Source organism: Argopecten irradians, chromosome 11 (genome assembly GCF_041381155.1).
Source record: "Argopecten irradians isolate NY chromosome 11, Ai_NY, whole genome shotgun sequence".
Classification (NCBI taxonomy): Eukaryota; Metazoa; Mollusca; class Bivalvia; order Pectinida; family Pectinidae; genus Argopecten; species Argopecten irradians.
Window position 1 is genome coordinate 24,738,238 of NC_091144.1, and position 25,767 is coordinate 24,764,004.

Below are 25,767 nucleotides of genomic sequence, written 5' to 3' on the forward strand. Positions count from 1 at the left end.
TGAAATAGAGGTCTAAGAAAATAAGAGGGGGTGGTAACAGGCATTAAGGTGCTTATTGTGTCAGATACGGTATATGAAAATAGGGTGCTAATTTCTAAACGATGCATTGGACCTATGATAATCCAGATATCAAATAAAATGGAAAACTTGCCATCTACAGTCAAACCTGTCTTAAGTGACCTTCCAAAGGTTTATCGTAAAATGCTCCTTTGGGATGAATATTTATGTTGTGATTTACACTTGAAAATTAAAATGTTGTACTCTCTAATTTATCAAATTTATACATCACAATAATCTAGGTAAAAGTGTCTAAAAGAAATAGTATCAACTGGAAATATAATAAAGATTAATATAATTATGTACCAGAAGCACGTTCAATCGCAAAATGCTTGAATTCTCGGAAAATGGGCCGTCTGAAGCGTAGCTGTTTACAATGACAACAAAATGCCAGACTCGATTTGGCTTCAGATTTTTGCGGAATTGTTATCAAGAAAAAAGTTATAAAACTATCAGAAATGATGAAACATCAATACACAAGTTATTTTTATTATTATTTAATGATCATCTAAGTTTAATAAATGCCTGCAGACAGCGAAAAAACGATGTTAGGAACGACTGCTAAAATTGCACACGTGCGACACATATGTTGGCAAACAGGTTATTTCCTGGAAGTCTATCAAATAATTTTGGTGCGTTATACACATACATTTCAGGTAATATAGGATACAATAGTGATGTAAATGTCGTATAACATGGCCTAATTAATCTCAGCAGTGACATACATTTGCTCAATGCAGTCAGACTCTTGTTGACCACGCCTTGCGTAATGCATTATATCAAGCGTCTGGTTGACTAAAACAATTTTAACAACAAAATCACACGAAGTCATGTGAGATTTCATTTCAAAACTTCCGGTTTCAGTTTCAAAATAGTCACTTGAGACAGGTTATGAAAACATTATGGTGTGAATTTTTATGGTCGTTAGTCGGGTTAGGCAAATGTTCGTTGAATGCAGGTCATTTATATAGTAAATATCATTGGGAGGAATAATTAAGGTCACATAAGAAAGGAAGTCGCTGAATATAGGGGGTCGTTAAGACAGGTTTGACTGTACTTTGAAAATATTAGGAATCAGATTAATGCTATTTGTAACTCTCCTGTCACGAAATTTCAACTTTGATTCCAAAACCTTTTTTTTGAGAACAGAATGGGATCTACAAGTTGTTGTGTTGGGTTATACATGAATTCTGAATTGATTCTCTTTCCATTGAAGGGTATCTACAAAGTGTTGTGTCGGAACAGTCAGCTTCAGGGGCCTATCCTTGATATATTGCTATCACAGGTAAGCAACTAATTCAGTTTGGTTGGTTGATTGATTAATTCATCCACCCCTGAAAATTCATAATGAACTGTTCCAACCTTTTAATTAGAAGAGTTCACACCTGTCTTCAGGGGTGAATGAGCTAATGTCCTATGAACAACCAGTGTCACTAAAGGACATGTCATGTTTAGGAAATGGCAGATAGCTAGAGTATCAGGAGAAAAATCACAGACCTACAGTCAATATCTAGTAACTGCTTCTCATGGGTTTTGAACTTATGATGACCAAGAGGTGTAGGGCTTGAAGTAATTTGTCGGGATATTGTTGTCGCTCAACTACCTCTATTCACCTCTTGACAAATGTGGAGACGTGTAAAGTTTACTCTGTAGAGCAATAATTACTCCCTGCCTCCTAGTAGACAATAAGATATAGTACAAAATTGTTATAACCATATAAGAGGCTATGGAGAAGCGCCTGCATATACTAACATTACAAACCACATGGGATCTATGTTATGGAGAAATATTTGTCCTGTTTTTCTCTTACCAAATTGTTTTCAACATTATATTCAAAGCGAAATAAGCAAAACAAATAATTATGTGTAATTCTTCATTAGATAATATTGTAACCAGAGTTTTATAAGTTTGTAATCTTTGGAGTGTTACCTTTTTTTCAGTTAAAGAAGTACTATGAGCCATCTGAGGATGTGAACCCACCAGTAAAACTAGATCTGTGTATTTGTGCACAGGGTGACCAAGTCTATCTACAAGAACCCCTGGTACGTTTGATTTTGATTGGTTGGATTAGTTAAGCATCCTATTAACAGTCAAGGTCATTAACGCACATGCCAGGGTTAGAAAGTGGGGGAAAGCCAAAGTACCAGGAGTAAAACCACTGACCCTGGCAGTCAGTACCTGGCAATTGCCCTACATGGGGTTCAAACTTGTGACCCAGAGGTGGAGGGCTTGTGGTAATAATAAATATGCCAGGACATCTTAACCATTTGGCTACCACAATCCCATGCAAGTATGAACAGTATGGTTTGTTTGAGAAACTTAAAAAAAGACAAGTACATTTAACAGAATTCAAATTTTTACCCTCCATTTATGAACAAGAGATATCCATGACACATATTTTCTGTAACAGGCTCACCTCCTTGGTTGTATCCAGCTATCCTTACTGAAGGTGTCGGATATCCGACGGCAACAGACGGACGACGACGGACCCGAGGATGAGACACACATCCTGGCTGTTAAGTCTGAGCTGGAGGATATGTTAGAAAGCATTACCAAGAGGATGGTGAAATCAGAGATGGAGGACTTCGAGTTGGTAATGAGAATAATTTGGTTCATTGTTTTCTTCATACTCTAAAAATATTTATAAATACTTTGTCATTCAAGAATTTATAATTTGAAATGCTTAGAAAAGATGGATTCAAGAATTTATAATTTGAAATGCTTAGAAAAGATGGATTCTTAAAAGGTAAGTTTGGTCCCACATCTGTTATTCTAAACTTAATATGGTCTCACCAGAAGAAGAAGAATAGTGAGAACAATGACACTAAACACATCAGTGGAAGTTTTCAGTATTGATAAATGATTCCGTATTTTAGGGAATAATTCATCATATTTGATGAGTTCATGTTTTCTCTCACCATTCACTGATGTCACCGGTTTTAGCTGTGAGAGATTTCCTTGTAAACTCCTAGGGTATGACAAATTGTGCAAACTAACCTTTTGAATCTGAAGACAATTATGTGACGTCCTGATTTTATGCAGTGTAAACATGGCATGCATTGTTGTCAGTTGATGACGTCAATAGTAACGTACAGTCAATGGGACCATGTTAATATCCCTGTGATAATACTTGGTGTTTTTTTTTTAAGTGAACAGTCGGGCAAGGATGGCTTAAGTCGGTAAAAATGATGTGAGTGTATCCAGTAGAATTTCTTATGAAATAGAAAAATAAAATATCTCGTCAAAATCTGTCTGCGTACGAAGAAATTAATTTAAAGTATAGGAATCCTAAAACATCCTCCCGGCTGACTATGTCCGTGGTTACATTTCCACGCAGCCTCGCTTTCAATGCTTTCAACTTTACTTTATTTTAATGGTCAGAACTGGGAAACGTAAGTAGAACTTGACCGTCGTTTTAATATGTGAGAACTTTTGGAAGGCCAATGAACGCATTTAGACTGAATTTCTTTGCCCGACTATTCACTTTAAATAATCTCATCTTTTTCTTTTGTATATGAGATAAAAGGAATCATTCCATACCTATGAGGATGTGACAACAAAATCACAACACTCAAGTAATTCCTGAATGTCCAACCATCTGCAAGCCTCAGGTTGGATGTTCATGAACTACCCCTCGGGTTATGATTTCCTTGTCACACCCTCTAGGTAGGGAAAGATTCTATTAATCTATGCCAAAACAGCTTTTTCAGTATTTTCTGACACTTTCACCCATGCAAACTTTCCATTCCTCAGTGGAATAATACAAAAATTATAAATATGCATGGGAAAGCCTGAAGAGTTAGATTCAAGTACCGTTAATATTTAATTCATTTGTCCGATTGTTTTGTTTGTAGGACATTTGACATTAATGACAAATGTGATTTTGAATTTTATATTTGAACCTTCTGGTTGTAGGACAAAGCTGCCGACTTCTCCCTGGGTAACAGCGTCGGAGTAAAGAACAACATCTTTGCTATCCTTGTGCTTGGGACATATGAAGTGTTAATGGAATACACATTTCTGTCAGGACAGTTCAGGTGAGGACTTGAAGGTTTTAAGTCCTTCCTATGTATACATGTCAATCTTGCTATTGTCTCATTTTAGTCTTTATCCAGATGTAAATCACTGTGGAATATAAGCAGCAGTGTCCTGATTTCCGTAAAAAAAAGTATTGGCTTATACTCTGGAAAATATGGTATATATTTCAGCATGATAAAATTCCTGACAAACACTTATGTTTTGACAAATTCTTGTATCAAGATTAGCTAGTTGTAATGTTGTTATTTTACAGTATAAACAGTATAGAAGAGGTGCTAGATTTGTACGAGAATTACCAGAAGTTGGGAGCAGTACTGAAGGAGAAAGCTAATGCTGTCGCCGGGAAGAAAGGCAAGGGGCCTGTCGGTAAAGCTCCACGGAGTATGATGTCTTTGGACTGTATCACTGCCTTTCTCGATGCCATTATCAAGTAAGAATGAACTACTGTACAACCGGTCATTTTTGCTAGAAGATATTTTTAGCGGTTTCTCATGACATTGGTCAAATGATTATTGAATTATTCTTTCTAAATGAATTTTCCTTCAAATTTCTAAAAACAAAAAGCACTCACTCTAATTAAAACCTACTTGAAAGAAATCATCTTAACTCTATTTTTTATGAAAAAAAGCAGAAAGAGTTGGTCCCAATAGGGAAATTAGATGTAAATCTTAAATTCCTCCAGAAAAGAAACAATGAACCTGTAATCAGAACATTACTTGGCATTACAAACCAGGTGAGCGATACAGGCCCTCTGGGCCTCTTGTTCTTCATCAATAACAGGAGCAGACTATATTTTATTTTTCTTCAGTTACAAAAGCTACTTACTTTACACACCATTACCACCATTGAAAAGTTTGAGCTTCTAATTTTACTTCAAGATGAAAATATTAAAAATAATTAATTGCACCCGATAAAATCCTGTGATACTATGTCCTATATGAAATGAAGTACTGATTGCACATACACATAAAACCAGAATAAATTATTTTGTATTATTTTTTGTGTTAATTAAACATATGTATACACGATTCAACGCCAATTATTATTCAAATGATGAGTAGTGTTTATGCTCTGTCTGCAGTGGAGCATCTTTAACATCGACCATCGGCAACATCAATTCCCTAAGTTAAGAAATGTTCATTTAACTTAGCCCAATGAATTATAACCCTTACAACTCGTTAGTTGAATAATTATTTCTGAGTTTTGCTGCGTGATAACATCAGGGCCCGGTTTCATGAATATTCCTTAAATTTAAGGAATCCCTTAACTTATAATTCTCCAGAGGAAAGCATTACAGATTTTAAGGAAGGCTCCTTAACTTAAGATTTCTCCTTAACTTTGATAATGTTTTCCTTTGCAAAATTTAAGTTAAGGAATTCTTAAAATTTTTTCCTTAACTTTTGTAATGCTTTTTTCAATGAGAAAAATTTAAGGTAAGGAATTTCTTAGTTAAGGAATGTTTCTGAAACTTGGCCCTGATCTGTCTATACAGTGACACAGCCCCCAGCCACCAGGAGAGTGTACAGGTCCTCAGAGACAATATGGAGTTCAGGAAGTATGTGATGGGCGTGGCCCTACAGAAAATCCAACAGATACAAGACAAGGGAGTGTGTGATGGTATGGAGGTGGGGGACAGTAACAAGATACAACAACTTATCTGTAGTCTGGGCAGGTATGTTTTAATAATGCTTTTTTGTTTTGTTTTTTTGCTGGGATATTTTCTTTTGCAATCACCTTAATCACAAAATTTTAATCTATGAGATATTAAGAATCGATTAATTTAAAAATATACACTTTGCAAAACTTGAAGTCGCTAAAATGTAATTTTCCAAATTGCGAAAATTTAAGCCTACAAAAATAAATGGCTATAGGGTTTGTAATTTCATGCCCCAGTATTTTTGGCAAGTAGATGTTTGGAAAGTTTTCTTGTCTGTAGATGCTGAATAATTGTTAAAACAAGTGATTGTGGGCCTGTAGTATTACCAATGTCCCTTCCTTGTGTCACAGCCTTTTGTTTCCCATACTGTTCTCTGGATTTCATATGGAGGTGGAGGCCTTTATTTCTTTATCTTTTTTTTTTAATTTTTTATTTCAGGTAATATTTTGGTACATCTAGAGTGTAATACTACATACAAACTATCATCTTAAATCTTAACTTAATTTTTTTTTTTTTTTTTTTGACAGTACTTTCTTAAAGCATTACTCTGAGAACCAGAAGCCGGGAGAGGAAGGGAAGCGCAACCGAAGTAAAGGGATCTTTGGTCAGTGCTTAGAGGGACTGGTCAGTATAGTGACCATACTGACTCAGCAACACAAGGACCAACTGGCCGCATGTCTCTGTGATATCTGTAAGTGAACTGTAATGGCCAGGAGGGATGGTTCAAATCTGACTAATATATATATATAGCAATTATACACCCCAAAAATACTACTCATCCTTAACTACTGGAAGTATTTCACTAAAACTTGACAATAATTCTTATACAGTGAAGATGTGTGTAATTTATATTGGAATGAGTATTTGAAATCATTAGCATGTTTGGGGAGGGAGGGAGTGGATGTTTAGTTTGACCCATGGAGGACAATTTTAGTTTTTTGTTGCTATTTATTTCTTTGAGTGAAGGGCATAACATAAGACCAATATAATCATCTTTAAATGGGAAATAAAGGCATCACTGTATCAGTGATGGCATCATTTAGAATAAGTTTCCAAATGATAACCTATTCTGTATTTGCATATTACAAAGTTTTCTGCCCTTGTAGGTAGGTATCAATTGTGATGTCATGTGTTTACGGGTGTAATGTCATTCATTTTAGAGAAACGATGTGAATTTCGCACACAAAATAATGACCTCACAATGGATATCTACCCGCAAGGGAGGCAACTCTGTAATATGCAAAGACAGAATAAAGGATCTCATAGGTAACCTCTAACGTTTTCATACCCATGCTGGAAATCTTACCCCGGACGACAAGGTGAAGGACAAATGATTAAACCATCCTGTCACCAGACCGCCTTTCATTTCCATCCTGCATAGTTGCTACTTTAGCATATTTGGCACATACATGATGTAATATTTAAGAAAAATAATATTCATTGTTTAACTACAGTGGGAGCACAGGACAGTGACAACCATCAGGAGGTTATTTATAGTAACATCAAAAAGTTCCAGGTAGGTTAAAGTTCAAGGGACAAGTTTATAATCATTCCTATATGGCATATCACTAGCAGCTACATGTTATAATGTAAAGAATATCAAATGGATATTAAATATCACACTACAATGTTTAGAGTTTCAAGGGATGGATATCAGAAGAAAATGCAGTAAGTCAAAATTTGGGGTGATAAGATTGTTATGAGGTTTTAATGAGTTGAACTAGTTTCAAGGCATTCATATTAGAAGAAAATACTGTAACCTGTATATGTCAGGATTTGGAGAGATCGGAATGTTTTCAGGTTTTAATAAGTCCTATTGTAGTACACACTTGTGACTGGAAACAATTATGTACAAGAAGTCATTCCTTGATATTTAGGTTAGGCCAGACTTAAAATAATGTTGGTTTGCCCTTTTCCGACCTGGAATTTTCAGAATGGGTCGGTAGGTAGGAAAATTATTTTATTTTATTTTGCAAAACTCCAACTTATATAGCTTATTCATACATATAGTATATTGCTTTAATGTATATACATATGCACCCTCTGATCTTTAATCACCCTCTGCTGTGTGCTAGTTGTTATGACGTCATAAACAGCTGTGACTCACACTACACATGATGCGTCAATACAAGTACAAGACGTATAAGAAAAATAATCAAACATGGGCATTTTGTATGGGCAGGGTTAGCATTGAACGTCTATACCATCGGGAAAGAGTCTTTAAATATTTTCTGGACCATCGTATATCAACCGAATTTCCAAAAAAAATCCATACATCCAACGGTGGACTTCTATCTTTGACCCTTGACCCCAATATTCTGACATTCGACCATGTTACATCCGACTACCAAAACGTTTGAAGATCCATGGAATGATTCAACTTTAAATAGTAATTAGTATTTACGACACACCAAAATTTGAATTGATACATAATCTCTTTGCATACACTGCAAGGGGATATAAACAAAAGCTACAATGAAAACAAAAAACAAATGTCTTCAGAGATCAGCTTTTATTTAAATGACATGCAAATTAAATACATTCTGCAGGCTTGGTAATTTAAAACCATTAAACACAGAATGCCACTCAACTCACCTTTTCTGGGCTCATTTTTAGGCTTAGCAGCTTTTGTTCTGATCGAAGTCAGGACGTCAAATGCATTGATGGCACTGGTACTTGTAGTTGTACTGACATTTAGCGATTCATCATGGAATTTAGTAACTTCGAATGTCACGTATTTAAGGGATTTGTCAAAGTTTAACGCAACGGAAATGGGTTCCTCGATGTGTGGACGAAATGTCTCAGCTGATGTTTTCGATGACAAACACGTGTCTACTGTATCGCTTTTCCCCGGTGGGGACAGACATTGAGATGGAACTTTTAGATATTTTCTTTGCGGTCTCTGACATCTTGCCGCGCCATGTGTGGATTCAAATCATTTAGGCGCTTCGAATACTCAATGAAACTTTCCGTATAATGAAAGCGTATCAAAGACCCAGTATTGGAAAATTACCGCGATGGTCAAAATTGATCACGAGGCGAAACAAAAATTTATAACGCGATTCATCAAAGGTTTTCACACGGCACTGGAAAGTACACAACAATAAAAAAAAATTCACTAGAATATTTCAATAAAAAAATTTGAGTCGGGCCGATTTTCATGGGTCGGTCGGAGGAGGGCAAACAATATTTTAATTTAGGCCTTAAAAGGATGCAATTTGTAGAAACATAATTTGCAAACCTTAACAGAATTGCGTTGTCTACACAAAACATCAGTGCACATTGAAGTTGTAAAATGTTGATCCAGCTTATTGAATGACTGATTGAAATTAGTTAACTGACTTTTCTGATGTTTGACAGAGGCTTGTAATGAACCTGCTGTCAGTGGACGAGGAAGAGAACAACTGGAAGGAGGTGACCCATTTATTGACCATCGTCCAGCTGCTGTGTCGGGAGCTCTTTGCCACAAATGGTCAGTTTGAGAAGGTGTTGGACTGGATCCACAAAATCTGTACAGAGCAGACCATAGGTATGTCCATATCACATATCTCTGACTCTGTTTATGTGGGGGGATGGTGGTTATATAATTTTAATATTGTCTGTCTCATTCTTTCCACTGTGATCTCATCACATTCTCAATACTGTAAACATCCTAATTTAGCACATTTAATTGTACTATAAACGTGTAGAAATTTTCGTGCAAATGAGAAAAACTGTAATTATGTGGGTTTTTTTAACGTGGATATAAATTAGCCCGATTTGATGGTTCAATACTGGAAATCTACAAATTAAATATTTTAAAGTTTGTTTATAGTATATATGGAGGTTTGGGCATTAATGTGTGTACTGCTCCTGCCATGAAAATCGGGAATGTACGGTATGACCTACGTCCTCTTCCTGTCGTGTCAAATTATGTTCTGATTTTATAAAGATGCCTCAGGGTTCTTATAAACATGCTTTTCTTATGACAACTAACTAGGATATTGAATTATAAAATTAACATCCTAGCAAAATTGAATTCTTTTTATTACTAGTATTTCCAGTAATATCCAAGGAAAATTAAATTTATTAGTACTCTTGGTTGATTACACTTATAAACAGCCAGTCTCATTTACTAAGGACATTCATTAGTATTCAAGCAAAAGAAGAAACTAATCAATTCCTTCTAATTACTTTGATATGATGGTCCAAAGGTCTTCTGAACAAAACAATGTCTTATCAGTCGAGGGTATACTAAACAATCTGGCACAAGTCACATCTGACAGTCCTTTCTTTCCTATGGATAAACGTGAAGGAGTTGAAGGTTGAAGTTCTGAGTTCCAATTTTATGCAAATTTAAATCAAATGAATAAAAAAGACACTCATAGGTGGTGTTTTCCTTACATTTATTTTCCAACTGACATTTTCTGTAAGCTAATTAACAAACTTTTTACACAGATGACTTATCCACCTGCAAGCTTCTCTTTGGTATGTTACTGGAGATGACCCAACAGCGCAAGAGTTGTCCCCCTTATCTACGAGATATGGCTCAGGATATCCATTCCCAGCTCGGTGATATTGACCAGGTCAGATTATAACTCAAGTCTATTGTAGTTGATTATATTCCTGGGTTAATATGAGTTTGGGCAACCATTTGATCAAAGTGCAGAATAAGAAGAGTGTTGATTTTGAAAGTTTCGATTATGAAAGTTTAAATTTTAGAATACTTCAATATACTTATATTGGTGGTTTTTTTTTTGGGGGGGGGGGGGTTTGCAATTGGTAAGTATTTCGTACATTTAAGCTAATTTCATGAGCATTACAAATTAATTTTGTAGCTATTCTTTCACTCAGAGATGAAAGTAGATTAGCAATGTTATATCTTCTATTGATACCTGTATTTTGTACTGTACGTTTGAAGATGTGTTGAATGTTTTCAGGAAGTTGAAGTTGAGGATCGAACCCATCACGCCTCTATCACAGCACGGACAGCAGCTCCCACCATCCTCTCGCTGGTCCTACAACAAGTGGAGCGTGAGTTGGACGACACGGAGTGGGCCATCGCACGAATGAAGGCCGACACTCTGGCTGCACCACAGGATGATGGTAGTGTTGGTTTTATTCCCACGCCATGAGAAGAGGGGGCATACATTAATTTTCCCCTATAACCATGTCTGTCTCATCCACAGACATATTCATGTCAGCTCAGGCTAGATCATTTCTCAGCTTCATTTGAAGAATATGTCAAAATTTTAACATTGATTTTTTACCTATATTCTTAACCATGTCTGTCCTGTCCACAGACATATTCATGTCAACTCAGACCAGTTCATTTCTGAGCTTCACTTTTAAATTTTTTCAATTGTTTTTAATTGCATCTGTTGAGTTTGTCACTTGGTTTAATTTTCTTCACATTTGTTTTACTTAAGATCCCAAATCTATGGTGGCTGATTCATGCCATTTCGTCTTTTCGTCTTTTCAAGCCGAAAAAGTGAAAATTCACAAACCCTAAATTTCGTCCTTTTGGGGCGAAAAGATGAGAATTAATTTTTATTTTCTTGACATTCCTTGAGTTTATATGTGTGCTATGCTTATTATAACAACCTGGTCTTTGTTCACCTGTAATTCTTTTCCTGTTCTAATTGGTTTGTACATGTTACTTTGTTGAAGACATGGTTGACCTGACACAGCGCGAAGGTCATGAGAAATCCATCTGTAGTCGTCTTGGTATCCTAGTAACGGCCTTCCATGAACTTATCCAATCAGCTGTGCCTGTGGGAACTTGTGTTGAGGCTATGATAAAACAGACCACACGATTCTTCGGCACACTGACATTACTAGTCAAATATGTGAGTCATACTTGTGTTTGCGTAATGCTATCAGTATTCAACCAGTGAATTTGTCATGTTTTAATGATGTATAGTGTTTCCAAAGTTGGTCCTGTAGCATCACATCCTGATTTCATTTAAGAATTGATGTCAATACATTTTATATTGTATTATTTAATTTTTTAATTTTTATGAAAAAAATGTGCTTGGAAGCTGAGATTCGCCATTCAGATTTTCACAAAAGATTGCAAACCAAAACAAAAAAAACTTAAAAAGTATAACTTGATGAAATTAAAAAATAGTGCCATCAATGCTTATAATTTTTCAGACTACTTGACAAAATAAAATATATTTTGATTTCTTTTCATAGAGGTATGGAATCAGCCAATCAGAAATTCAGATTTAGTATGAAACAAACAAAATATTAATTCAATGAAGATGACAGAATAAGTGTGATACAGATATTTCTTGTTTTACCGAATCTTAATTTTCTTTTCAGTACATTGCCATGTATGCACAAAAAACCCATCATGTTACAGCCCGTTTTGAGAAGTTGATAAAGTTAATTGGAACTCACCTTACGCAGCACTGCTACGCCATGATCACATATATCCAGGTAAGATCATAGATAAAGGTAAGATATATACAGGTAAGATCATAGATACAGGTAAGATCATAGATACAGGTAAGATATATACAGGTAAGATCATAGATACAGGTAAGATCATAGATACAGGTAAGATATATACAGGTAAGATCATAGATACAGATAAGATATATACAGGTAAGATCATAGATACAGATAAGATATATACAGGTAAGATCATAGATACAGGTAAGATATATACAGGTAAGATCATAGATACAGGTAAGATCTTATACACAGCTAAGATCATAGATACAGGTAAGATCTTATATACAGGTAAGATCATAGATAAAGGTAAAATCAAAGATACAGGTAAGATCATAGATACAGGTAAGATCATAGATACAGGTAAGATCTTATATACAGGTAAGATGTATTGCAACAATTATTTCTGCATATTAACCACCTGCTGAAACATTATTTATATTTTCTTGAAGTCCTTAATAGCCAATTTTAAATACAACTTGACATAGATTTGCAAAGATAACAGGAACTTCTTTAGCATTTCATCTCTATCATCAATTAAGATTTGTAGATCTACATACTTTCTGACAAAATTTTATTGAATATTTTTGATATTTAATGTAAAATGGCTTTCAAATAATTTTTTTTAATGTCTCACCATGACAGACTCCTTATGTAGCTATGATAGTTTGATGATAGGTTATACGTGTGTACTGTTTGTAGACCTCAGAGAGTGAGCATATTCAACACAATGTGGAGAAACAAGGTAAAAAGGACAAGAAAAAGGCTTCAGCAGCAGCTCAAGCTGGCAGGGTATGTACAATTGATCTACACATATATCAATCATTTGACAATTTATCTCCCCCACCGTCCACTACTGCCCCCAATATATATAAATCATTAGACAATTTATCTCCCCTACCGCCCCCAAGATATATAAATCCTTTGACAATTTATCTCCCATTACCGCCCTAAAATATATATAGATCATTAGGCAATTTATGTCCCCTACCACCCCCATATATATATATAGATCATTTGACAATTTATCTCCCCCTTTAATTCCTCTCTCGTCTTCATTTGACATTTCATCTCCCGTTACCTTCCCCATTATACATAAATTATTTGACAATTTATCTCCCCTTATACATACAGTAAACGGTTATAACAAACCTCTGGGGACCAACAAAACCACTTCGTTATAAGCATATTTTGTTATATACACATTGCACTCACATTACCTTTTTCCCTGTGAATAAAGATGTTGTTCTTCTTCATTTGATACAGGCAAAAGTAATGAAACAGTCAAGGACGATCCCAAACCTAATATTTGCAATAGAAACCTTTGAAAAATTCCTCATTCAACTTTCAAAAAAATCCAAGGTAAAGAAACAAAACTGTAACTACTGGTAGTTATTTTTGTTGGTTAAAAAATCATGCTTTTTAGAGATCTATATTTCTATAGCAAGAAAATTAGTTGTTTCTGCACCATTTATGAAGTTTATCTATGCCGATCAAACTTCATTTCATTTAATTTACATTTGTATTTACCAAACATGTTTTGTATATTCTTGAACTCCAAACATACTGAAATGACATTAATCTTGCCTATGGAAGTAACATTTGATGGTTTGTTCTTTCTTTGAATTTTTGTAATGGTGACCCTATAGCAACTACAGTAAAACCCCTTTAACTCGAACAGCAGGGAACCAGGTCAATAGTTCGAGGAATACGGGGTATTCGACTCATCCGAGGTTGGTCACGACCGACAGTCAAAATGTCCGGTCTCAAACTATGAAAAACAATGCACGACAATGACATTTTAATTACCCTATCTTTCAACATTTTGGATTTCTTTATTTAAGTGTTTTATTGATAGCAATATCAAATTGCAAAAAACAAAGAGTAATGTTGGATTACATGTCTTTACGAGTAAAGTTACAAAATACAATTTACGAGGTATGGAACGCACTGATAAAATGTACTTTGCATATATCGTTTGATATCGTTTACATCTTTCGATAAATAACATTGTGTTAGCCTGTCAAATGAAACCAACAAAGAAATTAAAAAAAAAAAAAACTTTTATAATTAGGCGGACGTCAGCAATATCTTTCGCCTCTTTTGTCAATTCACAATGCGTACTTTCTATTAACACGGATCAACAACTTCCGTATTTTCGTATTTACAGTGAATATTATTACGAGAGAAACATCAATAACTTAATGCCTTTTCTGAAATATTCAAAAAAAGTAAGCATCAAACAACGACTTGCGATCCTGTAGGTAGGTAATAATGACACCGTTAATCTCTTAATTACCTAAAGGCTCAACACGCCAACTGTATAAACACAAGATCGTGAGCAATTATCCATGTCGGTCGGTGCAGTCAGGTGTGACACAGGTAAAAAAATCTCAAGGGCTGAACACCTGTTCGACGAATACATGGGTAAATACTATGTATTTGATGAAACGGGGACATATTTCTGTTCGAGGAATAAGAGGTATTCGATGAATAGCTGTTTGAGCTATCCGGGGTTTTGCTACATAGATTATATAGGGAGACGGTCGGGACCGTACGACCAGTTCGACGAATAGGGGGTATTCGAGGAATCCGAGTTCGAGTTAGAGGGGTTTTACTGTATTTGTATTAGTATCTCTTTAGGATGACTTGTAATATACAGTGTAAAGGTTTTACATATCATAATAATTAATTTTCTTTGTTGTCTGGCTTTCTGATTGGCCTATTCATATTTTGCATTCCATGATGGGAAAAAAAATCCGGAAATGGTGCGGAAATCCAACGTTATCGTGACGTCACAATAGAAACATTTACGTTGCGTATGGATTTGCCAAATATAATTCCTCAGAAAAACCAATGGAATTGTACGTGTAAATGATTTCATTTTATAAAGTAGCCTGGAAAATGAATTATAAGCATTAAGGTCATATGTCATATCTATCTACACGGATTCACACTGTTTGCAAACAAAATTTCTGTCATACCCCGATGAAATTAAAAAATAGTGACTTCAATGCTTAGATATAAAATGTTATTGACTTTGACAGATCAATCTGATGGAGCACATCAAAATTAGTACTTCCCGAGATTTCCGGATAAACTCTGCAGCTTTAAAGGAAGTCATGGCTGAGGAGTCCGAATCAGACAGCGACGGTGATGCCAGTGATGGAAACGAGGACGTCACTGTTGTCAGCGATGATGGCAGCACAGTATGTTTGACCATGTGCCACAAACATCCAACAAGTCTAACAACTTTTGTTGTGTTCATTTATTTATGTTCTCTCTCTGCATACAAATGCAAAATATCTTCAGGTGTGAAAAGAGCATTTAAAAAAGTAAATATATGGTGAAGAATATGACCTGAATTTCATATAAATTTCACTTGAAAATAATTTGCTCGTCAATTTCAGATGAAATGCACCTGACATTGACATGAAACATTTCCGTTTGACAGATAATTCTAATTTAGTTTAATATCGAATTTGTCATAATGTCCAGTAAATTAATTATGATGGACATTTTCTATTCTCTGGGTATAATTATTTAAGGGCACTAAAGCCCAGAATAGCACACTCATACTGATGATTGTTATTTGTAGCATTCAGGATCAGAAGATGACCAGGAGAACCAGGAGCCACCCAACAAACAACCGTGTCCAGACAAGTCTGCTAAACCCAGTAAACTTGGCACGAAGAAAACAGGCCTGAAAAAGGCATGTAAATCATAAACATCAATATTCAAGATACACTGGAACTATTTCAAGAATAGCAATCTCAATAAATGTGTAAAATATCTGGACAAACATGCTTCTACCATGATACTGGTCAGGCGGGGAGGCACATATGCCTTTACCTTTCCTTTCTTGTTCTGTCCAGCTTTCATTTTCATGTATATCTTGCAGAATCTTCAAGGGGCATGATGAAAATTACTCTGATGAGATCTTGTCTTCAGAGGATGTCACTAAATTTTTTGTTACTGTTTTGCTATTTAACAAATGTGATTTATCATTTACTATCAAAAATGTTTGCTGGTATTTTACATGCTGATTTAGTGATATTTTAATGTCTTATAGTACCAAGGTGTGTTCTAGAACTAGGGTTTGTTCATGGGTACAGCAATAATTTATTTCATGAATCGTGTCTGTCCATCCGTCCACCCATTAACATTTCTTGCTACCGCTATTTCTCAGAAAGTGCTGAAGGGATCTTTCTCAAATTTCACGTGAGGTTCCCCTAGGGCCCTAAATTGTGCATATTGCATTTTTAGACCGATCATTCTACAAGATGGCTGCCAGGCAGTCATATTGGATTTTGATACTTATTATTGGTACCATTATTTCTCAGAAAGTGCTTAAGAGATCTTTCTCAAATTTAATATGTAGGTTCCCTTTGGGCCCAAATTGTGCATATTTCGGAACTGATCAGTCAACAAGATGGCCACCATCATGTATTTTGATTGTTAAAGTTTGCAAAGCAGAGAAAAGATCCCTCTTTCAATTGTCACACATAGATTAATCTTTGGTAGGCGCCAAGATCCCTCTGGGATCTCTTGTAGTAAGAAAGTACTCCATTGATTGATAAGTGACTCCTTGAGTTCTGGTGTGGAGGCATTGTTGACATGAGACAGACCTAATGTATGATAGCTACTATTACAAGATTTTATTGTATACCGTTTTAATTGTTAATCATGATATTTGTTACATTTGTTTTAATAGTGTGTTAAATATAATCAAAATAAAATCTTTACAATTTTAGTTTTGGAGTGTTTTACAATTACATATAAATCACTCATTAGAAAGGAAAGTGATTGGATTTCTAAGAGCACCCAAGACAAAGCCTCAAGTTACTTATTCCGGGCCATTCTCTTGTGTTAGGCGTTTCGGTTTTGTAAAAAAAAAAAAAAAGAATTATAACATTTTCAAATTGTTAGATTGACTTATGTATCAAATATATTTTTTCAAGATCCAGAAATGGAAAATTGGATACTCTTGTGTCTTGTAAGCAACACTTTGAATTTTGTGTCCCTGTTACTTCTTTGGAAGAGAGTTTTACAATAGTTTATTGAAAGATTTCATTTTTTCGGATCAAATGACATTACTATTTGACCTTAAAAGTCAATGTCATTCCTTTGAAGAAACTTGGTAGTCATTTCATTTGATAAACTTTGAAAGTTTTTCTCCACAATATGCTTTTGGCTAAATATAATCTGGGCTTTGGCATTTTCAAGAAAAACATACTTTATGATTTACCTAGCTGCAAAAGGCTTTTTAATAGGATTTCGTGATTTGAGACTTTGCCTTAGGTGACCTATAATCACTTGTCCAGACTCACTTTTAATGATAATCCGATGGATACTGATATTAAACTGTCCTTTTAATAAAAATACTGATAAGGGCCAATTAACGTTTAAATATTCAGCCCATGTAATATTTTTTTTTTATTTAACATCAGAACCCTTTGTACATGTACTATTTTGTTGAGAGTATGTAATTCAAAGCCAGAGCTATTTTCTGTAATTAGGATGGCATTTTATCTGCCTATTATTCCATCAGAACCAAGAGAAAATATTTCATTACTGATATTTTCCTCCTAGAAACTGATGAGGATTATTCCATAAATGCTTAATGGAAAATGAGACATGGGTAGAAATGAGTGCTTTGCTTTTGTGTCTCCTGCAACGCAAGGGCGACATATATGTATCACTATGTCGGTGTCCGGGAAAAGATTTCTGTGTGATAACTTAATTATTTATTGCCCGAATTCAACTAAACTTGGTATAAATGTATTACTTTATATCAATGAGATCTTATATGAGTTCAATACTGGTCAAAATTCGCCAATATTTGCAAGAGTTTCGGGACTTTAAATCGTCAAAACAGATAAATCCATGGCTTTCACTCAATAACTTTCATATTCATTATCCAATTTCAACCAAATTTGCAAGATTTACGGGACTTTAAAATCGTCAAAACAGATAATTTCTTGGTTTCCGTGTGATAACTATTTGTTATCCTATTTCAACCAAATTATTGCTTTATCCTACAGAATACATTATATCCAGTACCGAATCAAGTGTGTTATGGTTGATATCAACCAGATCTCAAAATGGGTTTGATACTGGTAAAAATTTGTCAATATTTGCAAGAGTTACGGGACTTGATAACTTCACCTTATTATTAGCAATATTTTCAACTTCAAATAACTAATTTTTGTGATGTTTCAAATTGCTGTGCAGGCTACACATTCGTTTCCGTTTTGAATTTGCTTCCCAGACGTAGAGGGTAAAATGGTAATGTGTCGGGACACTTTAATCTCTCTGCCACTGAGGCACTCAACGAATGCTCATTTTGCTACCATGCCAAGTCTTGTATACATACATTGAACCCCTGATAATCCAGATGTCGATGGTTTGGAAAACTCACAATGTGGATTGGAATATCGAGAACAGATTTTATCATTACTACGGTAAGTAAACATAATCTGGCAGTCCGAAAAATTTGCAGGCCAAACGGTTTGAGATAGGGATCAAGTGTTTGGATTATCGGGGTCCACTGTATATTGTGAATAGGTGACAAATGATTTGTACCAATTTTTGTTCCCCACACAGGTTTGCATACTTTTGTATATGATTTCAGTTGTTTCTTTCACCCATCTAACCGTGAAATAACAAATCTAACAACAATGTTAATTCATAACTTTATTAATATCTTCATAGGATACAAGATATGGAAAAATACATCATAGCTCATATGTTCAACAGTTCACATAACGGGTAAATATCCAAGCAATGGTACTCGGGAGAGATACTCGACATGAAAAACGTCTTTATGATCTTCACAGTTTTTACAAACATTTGTTACTTTTGACAAATTTGCATAATTATATTGTTTAATGTATCATTATAGAATATAGGTTTTTCTACATCACAACCAAAACGTTTCTGAAGTCAAATCAATTGGTCTTTTTTTTTTCCCCCCTAATAAAAATTTATTATAACAGATACAAGATGAGTATAGCTCTGTGGGATAGTGAAAATCCCTACGATTGTTAAATTCTGATTATTGAAAAACGATTTTCCCCTCCCCAATACAATTTAGTTCAAAGTAAAAATACAGAAAATTAATGTTCATCATAAATCATGAATTTCTCCTTAATTATTCATCATCTCGCCCCCCAAACAAGGATTTTGTCTGGTTTTTTCTTTCTGAAGAACTGTATTGAATACATTATATATTTGATTGACAATCAGTCATTTATCATAAGATAAATGTTTAATAATCTTATTTCATGGAAGAACTTATAATGTTCCTTTAATGTTGTCCATCAAAGTGGAAGTTTCTTTACTAAATCTTTAAAAAATATATATCAAACAATTTATGGCAAAATTCTTTTGTCTTTGAGTGTAAAAGCCGAGTATAAAATGTGGCAAAAATGACTATTGTAACATCTGCACCAAAAACTGGAAAGCGAACAATGTATCAATGGATGTAAAAACAATATCACAATTTGGGACCAAGCACACCCACCATTTACCAAAAACACTTTCCACAATTATTTTGTTGTAGCACAAGGGTACAGATAAATTCATTCCTAGAATTCACTTGATGAACAGGTGCACTTCAATAAATACCAGGGTACCATTAACATGACTAACAAAACTAATTATCATCACAAGTTATAATAATTAACAAATACAGATGAGCTTCATCACCTTAAACTTGTAGTAGTCAAAAACATTCTAGTGGAGAAAAAATCGGCCAAATTTTTAACGCTTGACATTTTAATTCTCATAACTTGAGAACTGTTTTATAAAAACATTTATTTCTTTTGTGTTTTACTGTAATTCTTAATTTAACAAGAAAATGAGGCTCAACTGTATACTATTTTAGCACTATTTGTTATATGTTTAAAAACTTGTTCACAACATTATTACTTAACAAAGATATCATTTTACTATGGTAAAGCTATTGAAAAAGGGATAAGGTATTGGTATGATATGTATGTACATGTATTGTAAATATATGTGTAGACATTACATATACAACTAGAATATTTCTAACTGACGTTGGGAACAATGTTTTACCTTAATTCTAGAATATTTCTCACTAACACAACATCCAGGATACAGTATTTATCATTGACATTTAGAATATATTGTATGGTTTCTCCACATCGAGACAATAAGAGAACAATATATAGTAGCTAGAAAAGGCTCTGATTTCTCGAAATAAAAGTGCAGACTTCAGTCAAAACTTCTTGCATAACTTATCATTATTCGGCCAAATAGGCGCCCTATTCAGCCAAATAGGCGCCCAAGGTGCTTAAAATTTGAAGAAATGAAAGAACCCTTAATGGAACAAAATTTAGGCTAATATTTCACATAAGAAGAAACTAGAGAAACCTACACAGTTGTCAGTCTGTATTTATGTCAAGATAAGTGATATTGAGTCCTCAAAAAGGGGGAGGTGCGCTTATTGGGTCAAATACTGTATGTAAAAAAAAACTACTTAGTTTGTTTCGAGAAATCACGCCCCGGATCATCGATGCCACATGAGGTAAGTAACTGCGGGTACTACAAAACAGCCCAGTGATTGTGCGTATTGAGCTATCTTCTAAAGGTGTGCTAATGGCAGATATAACTAACATATAGTCTATAGGCACAAAGGTCGGTTGCATTTGAGCGTATACCACATAAACAGATTATACATAAGGGCACTATCATGTCAATAAGTCACATTCTATGTGTGGATCTTATGGTATATCATCACAATACTCCAAATCATTTCAATAATTTTTTTTTTAAACCAATTCCATCTTTACATATAAGTTATCTGCTCTTGAAAGTTTATATTAGAATTGATATTTGTTACTATTTCGAGTTAATTTTTTTTTTTACTTTGTTCTATAAATGATACGACAATATGCTCATGAACATTTAACATAACAATCAATACCTACAAAAGCAGATATTCAAACTCGGTAATATACAAATATTTAACTAACATTTTCACATCTCGCTAGCGTATTAAATCCTTCATCCTCATATTTTGATTAATCTATCAGTTATTAATGTGTATTGAATTAAAAAGCTGAGTTCCTTGCCTTCTCTGCATGACTGAATTGTTAAATTACCAACAGAATGATTATAATTTAATATCTCGTTAATCCTCTGCATTACTTAATAATGACAATTTAAAAAGCATACATTTTGTAGACTAATAAATTCGACTTTTTAGTTTAACAAATCCCAAGGGCTTTTTTCAATCACTCACCTAATATAATACAGGTATTTAGGATTCGTAACCAAATATGTGTACCTACAGTTAGACAGTACTGCCCTCATGTAGGATTTGAACTCTGAACCCAGAGGGGGAAGGTTAGTGGTAATATGTTGGAATACCTCTAGAATGACTAATTATAATATAAAGTAAGATGTCACCATGAATTTATCCCCGAGGACACATTTGAACTCTTCCATTTCAAAACCGGGAACAGTTCATAATATATTTTCAGGGGAAATAATGAATTAATCTAAGAACAGATGGATCAGCAGACAACAGACACTGCACCACGACAAGGTCCTCTGTACCAAGGGAGATAACCATGTAAGTCTTTTTAATATCACTTGGGTATTAATATCATATTAGGTACATATATTTATATGTTATACATATTAATGGGGCCAATATCACAGCAAAGGCTTAATAATTTATTTGACAAAATCTCATTTACATTTTTTTAAATAAATAGGATAGATAGTATTAAAACACTGTTAATATAATAATACACAATCTGATTTTAAAAGAATTTAACTTTGGATAATTTGACTGAAGTCTTAATCCTGCATCAAACTAATTAGTATACACTGTATTAGAATTACATGTATATTCAAGGTAATTAGCATTTCTTTATAAGCAGCTATTTCTTGTATGATAGAAAATAACTAAAACTTGAACTTTAATATCTTTAAATATCTTAAACAAAATCCCAGTAAATTAATACATTATTTTTTCTGATAATAATATCCGTACAGATTATATATATATAGAGATCTATTAGATTATATATATCTATATAATTGAAAAACTCACTGGTACTTTTTAATTACATTAATAGAATAATATGCTATCTATGATATGCTACAATATTCATACCAGCTAAGAAATCAAATTGTTTTTGTTGATATCCTGTTTATTATCATATTTGTGGATCTTCAGCATATTAACCTGGTAAATAAAGTATATTATGGGGTAAGTAAAGCGTAAAACTAATATAAAACACGGTTTTTTTAAACTAAAACCTTAATATTTACAATACATTAGAAGAGTGGCAGAGTATTAGAGAAAATGCCCATACAATACCGTAGTATTTAAAACCGGCTATACTCTATAATAAAGATGAGATTAAATATTACCATAAAACCCCCGGGGTTAAATTGACTGAAATCATTACACATCAATACATTAAAGAATGATTCCATCTTTCGTTTGATATTGAATTATCTCCTTTCAGAAAGTATCCAGTATGCCTATGAAAGGTTTTACAGCTCTTTAAGATTAGCAAATGACAGAATACATACTTTATTACAATATGTAACATAGCTGGAACAAATAATGAGAACTAACAATACGCGGACTATTTCTTCATAGTCAATTTGTCATGTTTTGTGCTGCTTTAAGATAAAATAGTTGAGCGAGCAGGGGATAAAAATAAAAAATAGTTAATTTTTAAGATCAACAGATGAAAACAGCAATTTGTGACAATCTAATCTGGTAAGTTTATTTCTTACTTATATATTTCTTACCTGTGTAACTAATATGTAAGTTAAATATATGGAGCACTAAACTACTAGGCAAACAAACACACAAAACAACTAACAATTTAACACCATCAGGATCAAAATAAAAAATTTAACACAACAAAAATAACAGTAATAAAGAGATAAGTTAAACATCCAAACATCTAGTATATCCAGTTATTTAATTTACCCTGTAGAATAACACTTGACAGCAATGAAATGGTGGTCAAATTCATCTCTCATTCCTTAACATTGAGGAATTTCTTACTTAAAATCTGTTATAGGAAAGTATAACATTAAGCTTCAGATTTATTTCCTAAACTCCATTAATGCTTTTCTGTAGAAACATTTTATGTTGAATAATTCCCTGAAGTTAAGGAGTGTTGATAAAACTTGAGCCAGTTAGTATAATGACTAAAAAATTCATTCTCCAAAATTGATGAGTTAGGAATCTTGTAGGAAAAAAATGTTAATTTAAGATATCTCATATTAATGAATCTTGTAGGGAAAAAAAATGTTAAATTTAAGATATCTCATATTAATAATATATTCATTAGACACATATATATTGTAAATATTCATGTAATTCTAACTTATAGTGTTAGAAATTAAATACTTTTTAGTATCATTTCACCTACCACAATTTACAGACTAATTGTATTGAAAGATCTAGGTTTTAAATTACATTGAACCACCTTAATTTATTGTGTTGAAGAGCACATTATTTTGACACTAAGCAGCTAATGAGAACAGAATCAACATCAAACTCAATACACAGATACAGCTGGTTCAACAATTCAGTGACGACAAACAATTCACCACATAACTATAACTAGAAATTATAGTTCATCTATACCGAGTCGATGACAAGACACGTGTCACATGACAATAATCACAAACCATGGCTAAAAGGGAAGAATTCAATGTTACCCTGATTAAATAAATAGCACATATTCATTACAAAATGTTGGGATTTGTTAGTGAAGTTTTTATACTCTTTCCCATTTTCATCACCAAAACAGAAACTGCTTGGAATATTTTCAAGCTCATTATTTTTCAAATTTTCAGTATGGATTTAATGTTGCAACAAATTTTACTCCCAAAATCAATCGATACTTTAGATGACAATTATACAGGAAAAGCCTCTATGTTATCTTTATGTGTTATAACTTTTAAGAAAGAATATTTCCTTTGTTTTATTACATTTATAATTCCAGGACTTTGGCTTCAAATAATAATCTATCACCCACGAATTCATAACTTTTGTAATCAACTAACAATCTACCTTATTATGTATAAACAGGATATGGAATACATGACTAATAAAATCAAGAGAGCATGCAAATATAACAACTACAACATGAAATCACAAACAAGCACCAAAACCTCACCAGAATATTACTCTTAAGTATATTGGAGAACTAATTTAGACACCATACATCTAGTATTATTCCGAGAGTAGGTTAGTACGATGATATTCTTTCTGTTACTGTTATCATTTAACATTGAAAAAATGTTGAATGAGTTTAATGGTAACTTGTTTAATACTACCGGTACTTTCCTAACGATGTAACCAGTATACATTAGAATCAACATTGAATTACAAAGCAAAGCTGGGGAATAGTAATATGTTGAGTATGGTATATGTATGCAAAAGATAATTTGTTTTCCATTGCTCACTTCATATCATACAGAGATGGCACATAGAAATAATTCTAATTTCAACAAACAAAGTACTGGTTACAGAACTGGTCCCGATTTCTCAAAACAAATGTTCAGACTTCAAGTCAAAACTTCAGTTTTTCTCCTTATGTAACTTATGTGTTGTTTTTTTTAACTTAATTAGTTTCAATCAAGAAATCAGGATCAGATTCACCTATTTAAGACAATTAGCAGATCTTTTCTGATTCATCCCATTTGTAGATAATTTTTATACAATAACATAATTTGTTTGTACCAATTAAAAGTGTTCTAACACCTTTGGCTATATACAAAGTATTGGATATTTATGAGGAAAATGTCACTGCAAGAATAGGAAGAGTATATATGTATATGAATGTATGCATTAATATTCTAGTTGCAGAACAAAATGATTTATAAAATGAGGTGAGGATTATTTACAAATTTTTGTAAAAAGGTTTATCAAATATTTTGGAGAAAAAAGTTCAATTATGGAATCTAAGGGTACAAAGGTGATGACAGTTATACAAAACAAGAGGCCCATGGGCCTTAACGGTCATCTGACTATTAGTACAATACAACATAGTCGTTTAAAGATTTTAGCCTATTTGACCTCTGTGACCTTGATTGAAGGTCAAAGGTAATTCATTTGAACAAACTTGGTAGCCCTTCATCCCAGCATGCTACCAGCATGCCACATGCTCAATATCAGTACCCTGGGCCTTCTGGTTCTTGAGAAGACGTCATTTAAAGATTTTAGTCTATTTGCCGCCCGTGACCTTAAATGAAGATCAAGGTCATTCATTTGAATAAACTTGATAGCCCTTCATCCAAGCATGCTACATGCCCAATATCAGTACCCTTGGCCTTCTAGTTCTTGAGAAGAAGTCATTTAAAAGATTTTAGCCTATTTGACCCCTGTGACCTTGAATGAAGGTCAAGGTCATTTATTTGAACAAACTTGGTAGCCCTTCATCCCAGCATGCTACATGCCCATTATCAGTACCCTGGGCCTTCTGGTTCTTAAGAAGAATTCATTTAAAGATTTTAGCCTATTTGACCCCTGTGACCTTGAATGAAGATCAAGGTCATTCATTTGA

At 33.8% G+C, this 25,767-nt stretch overlaps 1 protein-coding gene across 1 annotated transcript in view; it reads left to right on the forward strand.

Annotated features, from left to right (window-relative positions):
- Nucleotides 1-16,943, forward strand: part of LOC138335089 (Fanconi anemia group I protein-like) — a 31,395-nt gene extending 14,452 nt beyond the window's left edge. Inside the window, exons 17-33 of the mRNA XM_069284008.1 lie at nt 1,274-1,342; nt 1,998-2,099; nt 2,468-2,650; nt 3,973-4,094; nt 4,349-4,525; nt 5,588-5,767; nt 6,280-6,443; nt 7,207-7,268; nt 9,113-9,281; nt 10,190-10,317; nt 10,672-10,837; nt 11,402-11,580; nt 12,059-12,175; nt 12,893-12,982; nt 13,457-13,552; nt 15,238-15,399; nt 15,789-16,943. Of these exons, the coding sequence (XP_069140109.1) occupies nt 1,274-1,342; nt 1,998-2,099; nt 2,468-2,650; nt 3,973-4,094; nt 4,349-4,525; nt 5,588-5,767; nt 6,280-6,443; nt 7,207-7,268; nt 9,113-9,281; nt 10,190-10,317; nt 10,672-10,837; nt 11,402-11,580; nt 12,059-12,175; nt 12,893-12,982; nt 13,457-13,552; nt 15,238-15,399; nt 15,789-15,917 (2,295 nt within the window). The 3' untranslated portion in view covers nt 15,918-16,943. The remainder of the gene's footprint in view (nt 1-1,273; nt 1,343-1,997; nt 2,100-2,467; nt 2,651-3,972; nt 4,095-4,348; nt 4,526-5,587; nt 5,768-6,279; nt 6,444-7,206; nt 7,269-9,112; nt 9,282-10,189; nt 10,318-10,671; nt 10,838-11,401; nt 11,581-12,058; nt 12,176-12,892; nt 12,983-13,456; nt 13,553-15,237; nt 15,400-15,788) is intronic.
- The last annotated feature ends 8,824 nt before the right edge of the window (nt 16,944-25,767 follow it).